This window comes from Pseudophryne corroboree, chromosome 1 (genome assembly GCF_028390025.1).
Source record: "Pseudophryne corroboree isolate aPseCor3 chromosome 1, aPseCor3.hap2, whole genome shotgun sequence".
Classification (NCBI taxonomy): Eukaryota; Metazoa; Chordata; class Amphibia; order Anura; family Myobatrachidae; genus Pseudophryne; species Pseudophryne corroboree.
Window position 1 is genome coordinate 662,585,109 of NC_086444.1, and position 15,956 is coordinate 662,601,064.

Sequence of the window (15,956 nt, forward strand, 5' to 3'; positions counted from 1 at the left end):
ATCCTTTCCGTCGGAAAGGATCCGACATCTATTGAATACACCCCATAGTGTATAAGTCTCTGTTTTAGGCTCATTGCTACATATTTTCTATGCATTTGTTCCTAAATTCCTCTATGAAAAGGGGCATTAACATATTAAGGATGAAGAGTTGTTAATAGATTGAAGACCACAACCTGTCATGCTTTTTGATTATTTCAAGAAAATTTGAGAATCAGATGAATTATAAATATCAATTAAATTATGTACAAAACATTAACTTCAGTTACCGGTCCAGTTCAAGTCTAGTTTGGTTGGATCAGATTCTGCCCAGTATATGCGTGCATCTCTCATGTGCAAGATCTTTATAAGGCCACCCTGATTTCTGCATATAGCCGGCACTGCTAATCCTATACTTAGCTGCAGTCCGGAAACACAAACTAACCCCACCTTGACACCAACCAGTCAGCTCCTATAATTTTTCAATTAGTAACATGATAGGAGCTGATTGGCTGGTACCTTATCTCCATTCACTTTATCATTCTCAAAGCTTTGATAAATCTGCCCCACATTATAATCCAGTTCATTTTATACTACATAACAATGAGCAGGTCCAGAGGCATACATAAATATATTGTAGAACCCAAGGCAAAAGTTTGGAAGGGCCTCTATGTACCACCCAATGGTGTAAAAATGTATATAACGCGTGTAACTGTGACAGGGAAGGTGTGCCCCTCTGAGCTCTGGGCCCTATAGTAGCTGTACTCCCTGCACCTATAGTAGCTTCACCCTTGATTACAGGGCTCATGTAATACTGGGACGAGAAGGCTTGGTGTACGCAGCACTCTATATATACCAACATTTTCGTTTTCATTAACCACACCCTCTTTAAATCACACTGGGCCAGTCTAACGTGTTAAAGTTATACATTGGTCTGGTCTTTCTACTTTTATCTAAGACTCTTTCAGAGCAAAATTACAGTGTTTATAAAGGGGGTTCCAAATGCTTGATTTATGAACAAAGCATAAGAAAAGCATGGGGGTCTAATGAGGTAGATGGGAGTGGAATACCTGGGAGTATTTAAAGCCTGTCTGTAGACGCAGCAATGGTTATAAAGTGAAAGTCTATGGCTTAGCTATTCCATTTCCTTGCATATTTTCCTTCCAATAGGCCATCATCACTACATACTTTGGTGAATTACACCCAATAAAGTGCTTTTACTCACTGACCTGCTTTTTCCATTCATGGCAGACCCATATCACAACACTGCATTTGCCAGAACTGAGCAGAGCAGTGCACAGTGGAGGCTACATATTAGGTAAAATACACCGATGTGGGGATTGCGCATGTGCAAGCGAAAACTGGTGCTGCCCATTTATTTTATGCAAGCCGCCACAACTGCTATGATTAGTATAAGCAGTTGCACCAGCCCCATGCTAGGTGCTACAGATCCATTAGAAGTAGGCTTCTCTTCCCCATACGCACAACTCAGAATCGTAGAGCTTTTCATTCACTCCCATGATACTCAGGGGTGAATTTAGGGGTCAGGCCACCCCAAGGCACAACATTATTGGTCCCCCCCCACGCCCCCATCATGTCACTGCTCCCTTCATGTTGGGGCCTCCAAGTTGTAATGACAACAAAAAAAAAATCACCAGGCCTCATCTGGCTATTGACCTAGCAGGGTTCTCATGCAAGTAAGCATGCTGTGCCACCCCCCAGCAAGTGTCACCCCTAGGCACGTGCTTAGTGGGAAATTCACTACTGATAATATGGGAGGCATTTGATATGCCGGCTGTCGGGATCCCGGCGCTCACCATACCGACGCCGGAATCCCAAAAGCCGGCATACCGACAACTATTCTTCCTCTTGGGGTGTCCACGACACCCTTGGAGGGAGAAGAAATAGCGTGGCGCACGTAGCACGCCACTGTACCCGCAAGGGGCTCTTGCGCTCAACCCGCTGTATGCATGCTGGCGGTTGGGATCCCGGTGCCGGTATGCTGGGTAACCGGCATAACATACTACACCCAATGATACTACCACAAGTCAGGGTGGTTATGTACAATTGCTTGGACACTGCCCAGTTCCTGCCCTAAATGCACTATTTAATTTGAAGAAAGATCCAACCAAGTTCCTTCCGCACATTTGCTGTATTCAAAAACTGTTTGCAAGCTTGGAGAGGGATCTGTGTTACTCAGAATCAGTCCCTGGGGTGCATTAGCTGCAAACTTTATCCATGGGAGACCACCCCAGTTCACAGCTGCAACCAGGGTCTGCTTTAGGCTGCTCCAGGGCAACAGATATTTTGGTTATCCTAAAAACTGTGCATACACTTGGAAACCCAGTTATAGAGCTATTCATGGTGATACTTGATACAACCTTTTCTTGAAGCAAAAAACTGCCTACACAGTGCAGCCACTCACTGGAGTTATATATATATATATATATATATATATATATATATATATAAAACAAGTAAAAACAAATGATATGTTCAACTTCACTTAACTCCACACATAAGAGACAGCATGTGATGTGTATATAAAAACAATTTTTGGTTTGTATGATAATCTTGGGGTGAATCTTGAAGAAGCTTGCATTAATACTCTTTGTAGGTATACTTTAAAAATTTTATTTTAATTCTTAATTACAATTTACAAAACCTTCCAACAAGGAAATACATAAATGGACATACTCACTGCTTACAGTTACCATCTTGCTCTGAATCACATACATTTCCACTACTTGCAGCATAGTATTTCTTCCCCAGTGTCCTCATACAATACTCTCTAAGCCTAACACTTTAATTTAAAACTTTGTATTACAACCTGATACTACTATTACAAGTAATTCTTTAAAAGTACACCGTACTAATGGTAACCTAATTCCTTCAAGAGGAAACAAATCTATCAGAAGAACTTGAGGCGAGTTTGACCATCACACCTTCCTGGCACTCTCTCATATGTCAGCTTTCGCCTTTTCCCTTGGTCTGGTTGAGAACATGTTTTTCCTGCATGCAACAAAGAGAGAGGAAGAATTCAGGTTTATTGTACATTGATTTCCATAGCACAGGATGCTAGCACAACCGACTGAGCTTTTTTATTCTATTAGGGGATCGGATCTTACAACCCATCAGCCTAATGGAATAAAAAAGCTCCGTCAGTATAATACCTTTAGCACTAGTCTTCATGAGTGTCAATTAATCTACACTTTATTTAGCCTTTACTATAATTGTGTGTAAGGTTTAGTTGTGCATCAAGCACAACTGTCATACATTCCCAGTAAAAACACACACACACACACACACACACACACACACACACACACACACACACACACACACACACACACACACACACACACACACACACACACACACCTACCTTCCCCCACCCCCCAGTGGTGCAAGTAGAAATATTTTTTTATGGGTACTGAGTGATGAAAATGGGCGTGGTCATGTGTTGTGATGGGGCTTGGCCACATGCTGCTAGTGGGAGTGGCTACATGACAGCCCCTTTTTTGGTGGGATTCTGGAGGCAATGCCAAAAAATATATAGTAATGCTTCCAGATATGTAGAAATATATAGTGATACCTCCAGTATAATAGAAATATATAGTAATGCTCCAAATGTAATAACAATATATAGTAATGCCTCCATTATAACAGGAAAATACAGCCACTGTCGCACTCCCAGTAACCCTGATAAAGTGGGAGGTGCTGTCATGCTGCCAAGCACCATGGTCTTGTTGCTTTGTGGCACTTATAATTGTGGTAATTTCAAAGTAGGTGGAAGGTGGTACTGCGTACCCGCTGTCAAATTCTTAAGGGTACTCCGTACCCGAGCGTAACCGCATACTTTCACCACTGCAATAGGGTTCAATTGTCCATTAACCACAACATTCTGAATTGCGAAACAGATGTAAGATCAAACATAAGACATTGAATAATACAAGTTATGCATTCCTACATGCACTGATAACACTGGCAACATGGCTAGGTTGGAGAATAAACTGTGGACATTGAGTGACTGTCAACAAAGCTGATGGCTATGTGGTCACAAACAGACTTGTAGTTGTATAAATAGAATAGGGCTTATGGGGACATATATCAATTGGGTAGGTTCTTCAAGATATTGCTAAAGTAGGGCTAATATTACATAATCATATCTACTGTCTTGGTTTAAAGTTCTAGACTTTAATTTGTTTGGTAATATGAAACTTTAGGTGTTTAAACACTCATACAGGATTGTGTCCATTGTACCAATGCTGAGCAAACCTTTACCTACAATGGAGAAAGATAGAATGATACCTGAACCACGGCAGATGTAAATAAAATGTACATGAGCATTTGCTTTATAGGTTCTACTTGCTTTTCTCCTTACAAGCTTCTATTTGCAGAAAATACTTTACCTGATAATGTTCCTTCCTTTACCGTGAGACTACTTATCATAAATCTTCTCTTTCCAACAAATCTCATTTGGGAGAAATTAAAATAATCTGATTCATTGTTGGACCCTGAAAGAAGGTGATTATGAAATGTCCTTTCTCCTTGTAAAGGGTCGCTCTGTTTCTCTGTAGGTAAAGGTTGGCTGGTATACATAACGTTCTCTAATTTGGTTATACAATAAGGTTGATTTTGTTGCATTGGTAAATCTGCAAAGAAGTGCTTACTATTGATGGAAAAGCTGGGCTTGTTCTCCATGCTACTGTCCACATGATGAGGATGATGAAAGACTCTTTGAAGAAAACCATCCTTTCCACTAGGAAATGGACTACTGACAAGACTCCTTTTTTGATCTGTAGATTGATGGATATGTTGTTCAAACACATTTTCTGGCCATGCTGCCTTCTTTTGATTGCTGGAAAAGCCCAGAAATGTTGACCCGGTGCTGCAGATGTCACCAAAGCTATTTGATAGCTCAGGTGCTGGTGGAGTGGCTCTAATATAACTCTCCGCGCCAAAGGCTGAGGATAGCTGTAGTTCGAATATGTTTTTCTTGTTTTCAGTAATACTAATACATGGATTGTGCACACTAACAACGGAGCCTTGTACATTATCAGTACTGCCGCAATGTTCCATGTTGGCTGGCGTGTGACTGTCAGCAGGTCTTGGTGAGGAGGTTGATCTGCTCAGCTGATACAAGGCAGTGATGTCAGTAAAATGCTGAAAATACAACATTAATAGCTCTAAATAAAATGGATTCATGGGATTTATATTCACTATAAAGATATTTGCCCATTTTCGACAATGTAGACTTTTTTTTTAAATCGAATCAGCGTTGTCAAAAATGAGCCAAAAACCTGTCAGAAACGCCTGCAAACTCGATCCACGTGTTTTCCGACAAGTTGGAAAAACAGCACAGGAATTGAATTGGTCAAATCCAGATTCAACCTAAAAAAGTCAAAAAGTATAGTTTTTCCGACTTGTCAGAAATTCCAACACTAATTGAATAGACTCCTTAGGAGTGAAGCATGAGTATAGCTAAAATGGGCATAAAGCAGCCTATAACATACATTATACATGCACAGTGGTGTCGAGAGAGGGAGGAAGAGGGTACAAATTACCTGGGCCCAGGTCTCATAGTGGTCCCAGGGGCCCAGGCCCAGTGGTCCACACCTCCTTTGATTAGACCATGCCCCCTTTAAAAGTACCGGGGCCCAGCCAGGCTCTCTACTGCCCTGGCTGGGAGGCATGCCATGCTCCTGTGAGTAGATGCTCCTGATGTGCTAGACAGACACGCCTCCAAAAAGGAATGGCCATGCCCTCAGCATGCTGTGGTCACACCCCCTCCAGTGGGCACAGGAGGCCCCAGGAGGTTGTTGTACCGGGGCCCAGGATTTCTCTTGGCAGCCCTGTACATGCATCATCAATGCATCAAACAGACAAGAGGAAAGGAAGTAAATACTGGATCTTAGTGAAAGAATAACAAATACTATGCCTCATTCCTTGTGAGGGGTGTAAATCACTATCTGAAATTGTCACAGATGTATTGTCCACCTCCAATAAAGGGATAAATATATAGCATAGTTTGAGTTATACGCCTTAAATATTATAAATTGAGGGTATCCCGGTGCATGTGTGTAGAGAATAAACTATGGGGTTTATTCCGAGTTGATCGCTCGCTGCTGTTTTTCACAGCGCATCGAACAGGTTATTACTGCGCATGCGTATGCACTGCAATGCGCATGCACATCGTACGGGTACAAAGCGGATCATTGCTGGGCGATGGATTTAATAAAAAAATCCATTCGCACAGCCGATCGCAAGGAGATTGACAGGAAGAAGGCGTTAGTGGGTGTCAACTGACCATTTTATGGGAGTGTTTGGAAAAACGCAGGCGTGTCCAGGCGTTTGCAGGGCAGGTGTCTGACGTCAATTCCGGTCATCCCGCTCGGCTGCACACGCGTTCACACACTTGCAAAGTGAAAATACACTCCCCTGTGGGTGGCGACTATGCGTCTGCATGGCTGCAAAAAGTAGCTAGCGAGCGATCATCTCGGAATGAGGGCCTCTGTGTCTGACAATGTTTTAAAACATAAGCAATTACAAACAGTTTTAAAAACTAGGCCCCAAAGAGCACATAATGCAATGGAAAAAAAAGAGGCGCAAGATGTAATTGTCCTTGGGCCCTCCCATCCACCCTTATGTTGTATAAACAGGACATGCACACTTTAACAAACCAATCATTTCAGCGACAGGATCTGCCACACGACTGAGGCTGAAATGAATGGTTTGTTTGGGCCCCCACCAAAAAAGAAGCAATTAATCTCTCCTTGCACAAATTGGCTCTACAGAGGCAAGATGTCGTCCTCATACTTATCCTCCGATTCCTCACCCCTTTCAGTGTTTACATCCTCACAGAGTATTCATTCGTCCCCACTGAAATCCTCCATCACAGGTCCCTGTGTACTTTCTGGAGGCAATTGCTGGCCTTACTGGAGGAATTTATAATAAGATTTTAAACCTACCGGTAAATCTATTTCTCCTAGTCCGTAGAGGATGCTGGGGACTCCGTAAGGACCATGGGGGTATAGACGGGCTCCGCAGGAGATAGGGCACCTAAAAAGAACTTTGACTATGGGTGTGCACTGGCTCCTCCCTCTATGCCCCTCCTCCAGACCTCAGTTAGAGAACTGTGCCCAGAGGAGATGGACAATACAAGGCAGGATTTAGCAATCCAAGGGCAAGATTCATACCAGCCCACACCAATCATACCATGTAACCTGGAACATACATAACAGGTTAACAGTATGAACAAACGACAGTAACGGTCCAAGACCGATGTCAACTGTAACATAACCCTTATGTAAGCAACAACTATATACAAGTCTTGCAGAGTTTCCGCACTGGGACGGGCGCCCAGCATCCTCTACGGACTAGGAGAAATAGATTTACCGGTAGGTTTAAAATCTTATTTTCTCTTACGTCCTAGAGGATGCTGGGGACTCCGTAAGGACCATGGGGTTTATACCAAAGCATCCAATCGGGCGGGAGAGTGCGTATGACTCTGCAGCACCGACTGAGCAAACGCTAGGTCCTCATCAGCCAGGGCATCAAACTTGTAGAACTTAGCAAAAGTGTTTGACCCCGACCAAGTCGCCGCTCGGCAAAGTTGTAATGCCGAGACGCCTCGGGCAGCCGCCCAAGAAGAGCCCACCTTCCTAGTGGAATGGGCTTTAACCGAATTTGGTACCGGCAATCCAGCCGTAGAGTGAGCCTGCTGAATCGTGTTACAGATCCAGCGAGCAATAGTCTGCTTCGAAGCAGGAGCGCCAATCTTATTGGCCGCATACAGGACAAACAGAGCCTCTGTTTTCCTAATTCTAGCCATCCTGGCTACATACATTTTTAAGGTCCTGACTACGTCCAGGGATCTGGAATCCTCCAGGTTACTTGTAGCCACAGGCACCACAATAGGTTGATTCATATGGAACGAAGAAACCACTTTAGGCAAAAATTGCGGATGTGTCCTCAATTCAGCTCGATCCACATGAAAAATCAAGTAGGGGCTCTTGTGTGACAAAGCCGCCAATTCTGACACTCGCCTTGCTGATGCTAAGACCAACAACATGACCACCTTCCAGGTAAGAAATTTCAACTCAACCTTGTTAAGCGGTTCAAACCAGTGTGATTTTAGGAACTGCAACACCACGTTCAGGTCCCATGGTGCCACTGGAGGCACAAAAGGGGGCTGGATGTGCAGCACTCCCTTTACAAACGTCTGGACTTCTGGAAGAGAAGCCAATTCCTTCTGAAAGAAAATCGAGAGGGCCGAAATCTGTACCTTAACAGAGCCTAATTTCAGGCCCATATCCACTCCTGTCTGTAGGAAGTGGAGAAGACGACCCAGATGAAAATCTTCCGTAGGTGCATTCTTGGTCTCACACCAAGACACATACTTTCACCAGATACGGTGATAATGTTTTACCGTCACCTCCTTCCTAGCCTTTATTAAAGTAGGGATGACCTCTTCCGGAATCCCCTTTTTCGCTAGGATACGGCGTTCAACCGCCATGCCGTCAAACGTAACCGCGGTAAGTCTTGAAATACACAGGGCCCCTGCTGCAACAGGTCTTCCCTCAGAGGAAGAGGCCAGGGATCTCCTGTGAGCATCTCTTGTAGATCCGAGTACCAGGCCCTTCGAGGCCAGTCTGGGACAACGAGTATCGTCTGTACTCTTCTTCGTCTTATGATCCTCAACACTTTTGTGATGAGAGGAAGAGGAGGAAACACGTAGACCAATTTGAACACCCACGGTGTTACCAGAGCATCTACTGCTACTGCCTGAGGGTCCCGAGACCTGGCGCAATACCTCCGAAGTTTTTTGTTGAGGCGTGATGCCATCATGTCTATTTGAGGAGTTCCCCAAAGACGTGTTACGTCTGCAAAGACTTCTTGATGAAGTCCCCACTCTCCTGGATGGAGATCGTGTCTGCTGAGGAAGTCTGCTTCCAAGTTGACCACTCCCGGAATGAAGACAGCCGAAAGAGCGCTTACATGATTTTCCGCCCAGCGAAGGATCCTTGTGGCCTCCGCCATCGCGACTCTGCTTCTTGTCCCGCCTTGGCGGTTCACATGAGCCACTGCTGTGACATTATCTGATTGAATCAGAACCGGTAGGTTTCGAAGAAAACTCTCCGCTTGTCGAAGGCCGTTGTAAATGGCCCTGAGTTCCAACACATTGATGTGTAGACAGGACTCCTGGGGGTAAATTTACTAAGGTGGGAGATTTTTAGAACTGGTGATGTTGCTCATAGCAACCAATCAGATTATATCTATTATCTGCTAGAAGCAGCTAAATAAATGGTAAGTAGAATCTGATTGGTTGCCATGGGCAACATCACCAGTTCTAAAAATCTCCCACCTTAGTAAATTTACCCCCTGGTCTGACCAAAGACCCTGAAAATGTTTTCCCTGTGTGACCGCTCCCCATCCTCGGAGGCTCGCGTCCGTGGTAACCAGGATCCAATCCTGAATTCCGAACCTGCGACCCTCCAGGAGGTGAGCACTTTGCAACCACCACAGGAGGGACACTCTGGTCCCTGGGGACAGAGTTATTTTCCGATGTAAGTGCAGATGGGACCCGGACCACTTGTCCAGAAGGTCCCATTGAAAAGTCGTTGCATGGAACCTTCCGAAGGGAATGGCCTCGTAGGCCGCCACCATTTTCCCCAGAACTCGAGTGCATTGGTGAACTGACACCCTTTTCGGTTTTAGCAGGTCTCTGACCATGTTCTGGATGTCTTGGGCATTCTCTATTGGGAGGAAGACCTTCATTTGTTCCGTATCCAGTATCATACCTAGGAACGGTAGTCGAGTTGTCGGAATCAACTGTGACTTGGGTAGATTTAGAATCCAACCGTGTTGCTGGAGCACTCTCGGAGAGGGCGCCAAACTGCTCAGCAATTTCTCCCTTGATCTCGCTTTTATCAGGAGATCATCCACGTATGGGATAATTGTGACTCCATGCTTGCGCAGGACCACCATCATTTCCGCCATTATCTTGGTGAAAATCCTCGGGGCCGTGGAGAGTCCAAACGGCAACATCTGAAATTGGTAATGACAATCCTGTACAGCGAATCTCAGGTATTCCTGATGGGGGGCACGGCATATATGGGGACATGAAGGTACGCATCCTTTATGTCCAGAGACACCATAAACTCCCCCTCCTCCATGTTGGCAATTATCGCTCTGAGAGATTCCATTTTGAATTTGAATCTTTTTATGTACAGGTTTAGGGATTTCAGATTCAAAATAGGTCTGACCAAACCGTCCGGTTTCGGGACCACAAATAGGGTTGAGTAGTAACCTCTTCCCTGCTGGTGCAGGGGAACCTTGATTATCACTTGCTGTATACACAGCGTTTGAATTGCAGCTAACACTATATCCCTTTCCGATGTGGTAGTTGGTAGGGCCGATTTGAAAAATCGGCGCGGGGGCACCTCCTCGAATTCCAATTTGTAACCCTGGGAAACTATTTCCAACACCCAGGGATTCAGGTCCGAACTGACCCAGGCCTGACTGAAAAGTCGAAGACGTGCCCCGACCGGTGCGGACTCCCTCAGGGGAGCCCCAGCGTCATGCTGTGGGTTTTGGAGCAGCCGGGGAGGACTTTTGTTCCTGGGCACCTGCCGAAGCAGGTGCTCTCTTGCCTCTGCCCTTACCTCTGGCGAGGAAAGAGGATCCCCGACCTCTTTTGGACTTGTGCGACCGAAAGGACTGCATCTGATAGGGTGTTACTTTCTTTTGCTGTTGGGGAATATATGGTAAAAAATTTTGATTTACCTGCTGTAGCTGTGGAAACCAGGTCCGTCAGCCCATCACCAAACAATACATCACCCTTATAGGGTAGTACTTCCATATGTTTTTTTAAATCCGCATCACCCGTCCATTGGCGAGTCCATAAAGATCTTCTCGCTGAGATAGACATGGCATTGGCCCTAGAAGCTAGCAATCCAATGTCCCTTTGAGCATCCCTCATAAATAAGACTGCGTCTTTAATATGGGCTAGAGTTAGGAATATAGTATCCTTATCCATATTATCAAATTGATCTGTCAGCTCATCTGTCCAAGCTGCAATTGCGCTACACACCCATGCCGACGCAATTGTCGGTCTTAGCACAGCACCCGTATGAGAATAAATACACTTTAAGGTAGTTTCTTGCCTGCGATCTGCAGGGTCCTTAAGGGCTGCTGTGTCAGGAGATGGTAGCGCCACTTTCTTGGACAAGCGCGTCAGGGCCTTGTCCACAGTGGGGGGTGATTCCCAAATCTCCCTGTCCTGCTTAGGGAAGGGGTATGCCATATAAATTCTTTTGGGGATCTGCGGTCTCTTATCCGGAGGCTCCCAAGCTTTTCCAAAGAAATCATTCAATTCATGAGATGTGGGAAAGTTAATAATCTGTTTCTTTTCCTTAAACATGTGTACCCTTGTGTCGGGGACCGAGGGTTCATCCACAATATGCACTACATCCCTTATTGCCACAATCATACACTGAATGGTTTTAGTCACCCTAGGGTGCAATTTTACTTCGTCATAGTCGACACTGGAATCAGAATCTGTGTCGGTAGTAGTGTCTTGTGTTAAGGGACGCTTTTGAGACCCCGACGGGCCCTGTGAGTCGGTCCAATCCGAGGATTGACCCCCTGATGTCCCCCTTAAATCAGCCTTATCAAGCCTTTTATGTAAAGATGCCACACCACTCATTTGCTCCACCTCCTCCTTGGAGAAGCCTTCCGCCTCAGACATGTCGACACACACGTACCGACACCCCACACACACAGGGATTAACCTATAAGGGGACAAAACTCCAACCAGGTCCTAAGGAGAGACAGAGAGGGAGTATGCCAGCACACACCAGCGCTTAAAAACACTGGAAAAAAATAATAAATATGTCCAGATAGCGCTTTTCTATATATAATATGCCAATTCCCACTCACTGCGTCGCTAATGTGCCCCCCTCCTCTTTTTTCCAGCCTGTGAAGTTCAGCAGGGGAGAGACCAGGGAGCCAGCGTTTTCCTCATGCAGCTTCTGTGGAGAAAATGGCGCTGGTTAGTGCTGAGGATCAAGCCCCGCCCACCAGATGGCGGGCTTCGGTCCCAGTGATTTTTCAATAAAAATGGCGGGGGATCATTGATTTACTGCCTCCGCAGCCTAATCAATCTGTATTTGGCCAAATGTGAGGTTTATTGCTGCCCTGCACCCTTCAGTGCTGCTCTGTGTGTGTGTGTGACTGGGAGCAATGGCGCGCAGCTTACCGCTGCGCGCCTTACCTCATGAAGATCTGATGTCTTGTGACGCCTAAGATGTCTTCTGCCTTCTCTATCCGGCTTCTATCTTCGGCATCTGTGAGGAGGACGGCGGCGCGGCTCCGGGACGAACCCCAGGTGAGACCTGTGTTCCGACTCCCTCTGGAGCTAATGGTGTCCAGTAGCCTTAGAAGCAGTGCCCAACTTGACAAGCCAGCTCTGCTTCTCTCTCCTCGGTCCCACGATGCAGGGAGCCTGTTGCCAACAGGACTCCCTGAAAATAAAAAACCTAACAAAATTCTTCTTCAACAGAAAACTCTGGAGAGCTCTCTGCAGTGCACCCATTGTCCTCTGGGCACAAGATCTAACTGAGGTCTGGAGGAGGGGCATAGAGGGAGGAGCCAGTGCACACCCATAGTCAAAGTTCTTTTTAGGGGCCCTATCTCCTGCGGAGCCCGTCTATACCCCCATGGTCCTCACGGAGTCCCCAGCATCCTCTAGGACGTAAGAGAAAATTAATTTTGATGAACATCATCTTCTCCACATTTTGTGGAAGTAACCTCCTACGCCGATCGTGACAAGGTTACCGGCTGCACTAAACACTCTTTCGGAGTACACACTGGAGGGGGGGCAACTTAGGTAAAATAAAGGCAGTTTATTCAGGGGCCTCCAAATTGCCTCTATTTCCTGCCAGTATACATACGGACTGTCTGACATGCCTACTTGATTGCTGTCACCGATATAATCCTCCACTATTTTTTCATTGGTGACAGCATCATATGCAGTGAGAGCAGACATGTCAGTAATTATTGGCGACTCCTTCAGTCCGGACCAGATGTCAAAACTTGCTCCTGACTGCCCTGCATCACTGCCAGTGGCTTGGCTAGGAAATTGTATTGTTTTCCTCACAGCCCCAGTTGCGGGAGAAAATGAAGGAGGAGCTGTTGACGTGTCACGTTCCACTTGAGTTGACAATTTTCTCACCAGCAGGTCTTTGCATCTCTGCAGACTTGTGTCCTCCACAAAGAGAGATACAACGTAGGCTTTAAACCTAGGACAGAGCACTGTGACCAAAATGTAGTGATCTGATTTCAACAGATTGACCACCCTTGAAAACTGGTAAAGGAATGAAGGGCTCCATCTACAAGTCAGACATATTTAGCGGAATCGCTACGTCTTAACTCCTCCTTCAATTTCTCCAGCTGCTTCTGCAAAAGCCTGATGAGGGGAATGACCTGACTCAAGCTGGCAGTGTCTGAACTGACTTCACGTGTGGCAAGTTTGAAGGGTTGGAGAACCTTGCACAAGATGGAAATCATTCTCCACTGTGCTTGAGTCAGGTGCAGTCCCCCTCCTTTGCCTATGTCATAGGTGGATGTATAGGCTGGAATGGCCTTTTGCTGCTCCTCCATCCTCTGAAGCATATAGAGTGTTGAATTCCACCTCATTACTACCTCTTGCTTCAGGTGATGGCAGGGTAGGTTCAAGAGTGTTTGCTGGCACTCCAGTCTTCGGCACGCAGTGGCTGAATGTCGAAAGTGGCCCGCAATTTTTCGGGCCACCGATAGCATCTCCTGCATGCCCCTGTCATTTTTAAAAAAATTCTGCACCACCAAATTAATTGTGTGTGTAAAACATGGGACGTGCTGGAATTTTCCCAGATATAATGCTTGCACAATATTGGTGGCATTGTCAGATATCACAAATCCCCAGGAGAGTCTAAGTGGGGTAAGCCATTGTGCAATGATGCCCCTCAGTTTTTGTAAGAGGTTCTCAGCGGTGTGCCTCTTACAGAAACCGGTGATACACAGCTTATCCTGCCTAGGAACGAGTTTATGAGATGCTGCTGCTGGTGCCACTGCTGTTGTTGCTGCGGAAGGCAATACAGCTACCCGGTGGGCTGTCACAGTCATGTAGTCCTTAATTTTCCCTGATCCACTTGTCCACATGTCCATGGTTAAGTGGACAGTGGGTACAACTGCATTTTTGAGGACACTGAGGACACTTTTCTTAATGTCCCTGTACAGTCCGGGAATCACTTGCCTAGTGAAGTGGAATCTAGATGGGATTTGGTACCTGGGACACAGTACGTCCATCAACTGTGTAAATCCCACTGCACTAATGGCAGATACCGGACGCACGTCTAACGCATAGTTGTTATGGCCTCAGTAATCTACTTTGCTACATGGTGACTGCTGTCATATTTCATCTTCCTCGCAAAGGACTGTTGGACAGTCAGTTGCTTAGTTAAAGTAGTAAAAGTGGTCTTCCGACTTCCTCTCTGGAAAGATGATCGACTCCCAGCAGCAACAACAGCAGCGGCAGCAGTAGGCGTAGCACTCAAGGATCCTCCGGAGGAATCCCGGATCGGAGAGGACTCGTCAGTCATGTCAGTGACATGGCCTGCCGGACTACTTCCGTTCCTGACTGAGGAAGAAATTGACTTTGAGGGAGTTGGTGGTGTGGATTGCAGGAGCTTGGATACGACAGGAAAAAGGGATTTAGGTATCAGTGGACTGCCTACACTCTTACCCAAAGTTTCTGAACTTGACAATGACTTATGATGAATGCGCTGCAGTTGACGTCTAAGGTAGGATGTTCCTAGGTGGTTAACGTCTTTACCCCTATTTATTATGGATTAACAAAGACAACACATGGCTTGACACCTGTTGTCCGGATTGGTGGAGAAATAAATCCACACCGAAGAAGTGGCTTTTTTGGTATTTTGCCCAGGCACTGCTGCCATTCAAACAAACCACATCACCATCAGAATCCTCATCATCAACTTCCTTCTCAGCGCCAGCTACACCAATATCCTCCTCATCCTGGTGTACTTCTACAGTGACATCCTCAATCTCAATATCAGCAACTGGACTGGCGGTGCTCCTCCCAGCACTTGCAGAGGGCGTGCAAATGGTGGTAGGAGCCTCCTCTTCCCATACAGTCTTGGGAAGGTCAGGCCTAGACATCACAACCGCAGACACACTTGGACTCTCCTTGGGGATTTGTGATATCTCTGAGTCTGAAAGCAAAGTTTTTATTCCTGTGCTTTAACAAGCTTTATTTTTTTTGTTTCTTCGAGAGGGAGGAGGGCTTCCCTTTTCATGCTGAACCCCTGTATTTTGACAGCATACAGGACAGGGCCAGCCTTCCTTTATTTTAACAACAGCCCTGTATTTTACAGCATACAGGACAGGGACAAAGCACTCCTGTATTTTCACAGCACCCCTGTATTTATACAGCACACAGAACAGTGCCCCTGTACAGTACAGCACAGCACAGGACACCCCAGGACAGGACCCCAAACAGCACAGGACACCACAGAGCAGCACCCCTGTGTCACGAACCGATCACTCACCGCTATGGGTTCTGGGGTCCATCCATTGCTGCCGCGGTGCTGTGCGGCCATATGGGGATGCAGCGTGATCGGCGGCAGAGGTGATGCAGGTTCTGGGAGTCAGGAGTGCGGGGACCAAATGGCCAGAGGTGCCTCTGTGTGTCTGCAGTTCAGGAGGTGGCCATGTTGGAGACCAAATGCAGCACCTGTGAGCACCTGTAGGTAATTGTCAGCCAATCCCATGCTTATGCTGCCTATAAGTAGGCTGGGATTATTTCACTCTTGCTTTGTTGTAGCTACTCTGTACCCTAGCTCTGTGCTCTCCCTGTGAATTCTGTGTGATTCCAGTTGTCCTGATATCGCCTCCGCTCCCAGAGGTCTGCCTGCAGC

The 15,956-nt window shown here is 46.1% G+C and overlaps 1 protein-coding gene across 7 annotated transcripts in view; it reads right to left on the minus strand.

Moving 5' to 3' along the window:
• Positions 1–2,594: 2,594 nt before the first annotated feature.
• The window catches only part of SHOC1 (shortage in chiasmata 1), a 642,525-nt gene continuing 629,163 nt past the window's right edge, over positions 2,595–15,956 (minus strand). For 4 of the 7 annotated variants that reach the window (XM_063914688.1, XM_063914690.1, XM_063914686.1 and 1 more), the window contains 2 exons: positions 4,389–5,142; positions 2,595–2,988 (listed from right to left, as the gene is read on the minus strand). In XM_063914688.1, coding sequence (XP_063770758.1) covers positions 2,888–2,988; positions 4,389–5,142 — 855 coding nt within the window. In that variant the 3' untranslated portion in view covers positions 2,595–2,887. The remainder of the gene's footprint in view (positions 2,989–4,388; positions 5,143–15,956) is intronic. The other 3 variants (XM_063914689.1, XM_063914691.1, XM_063914693.1) reach the window with 3 other exon arrangements.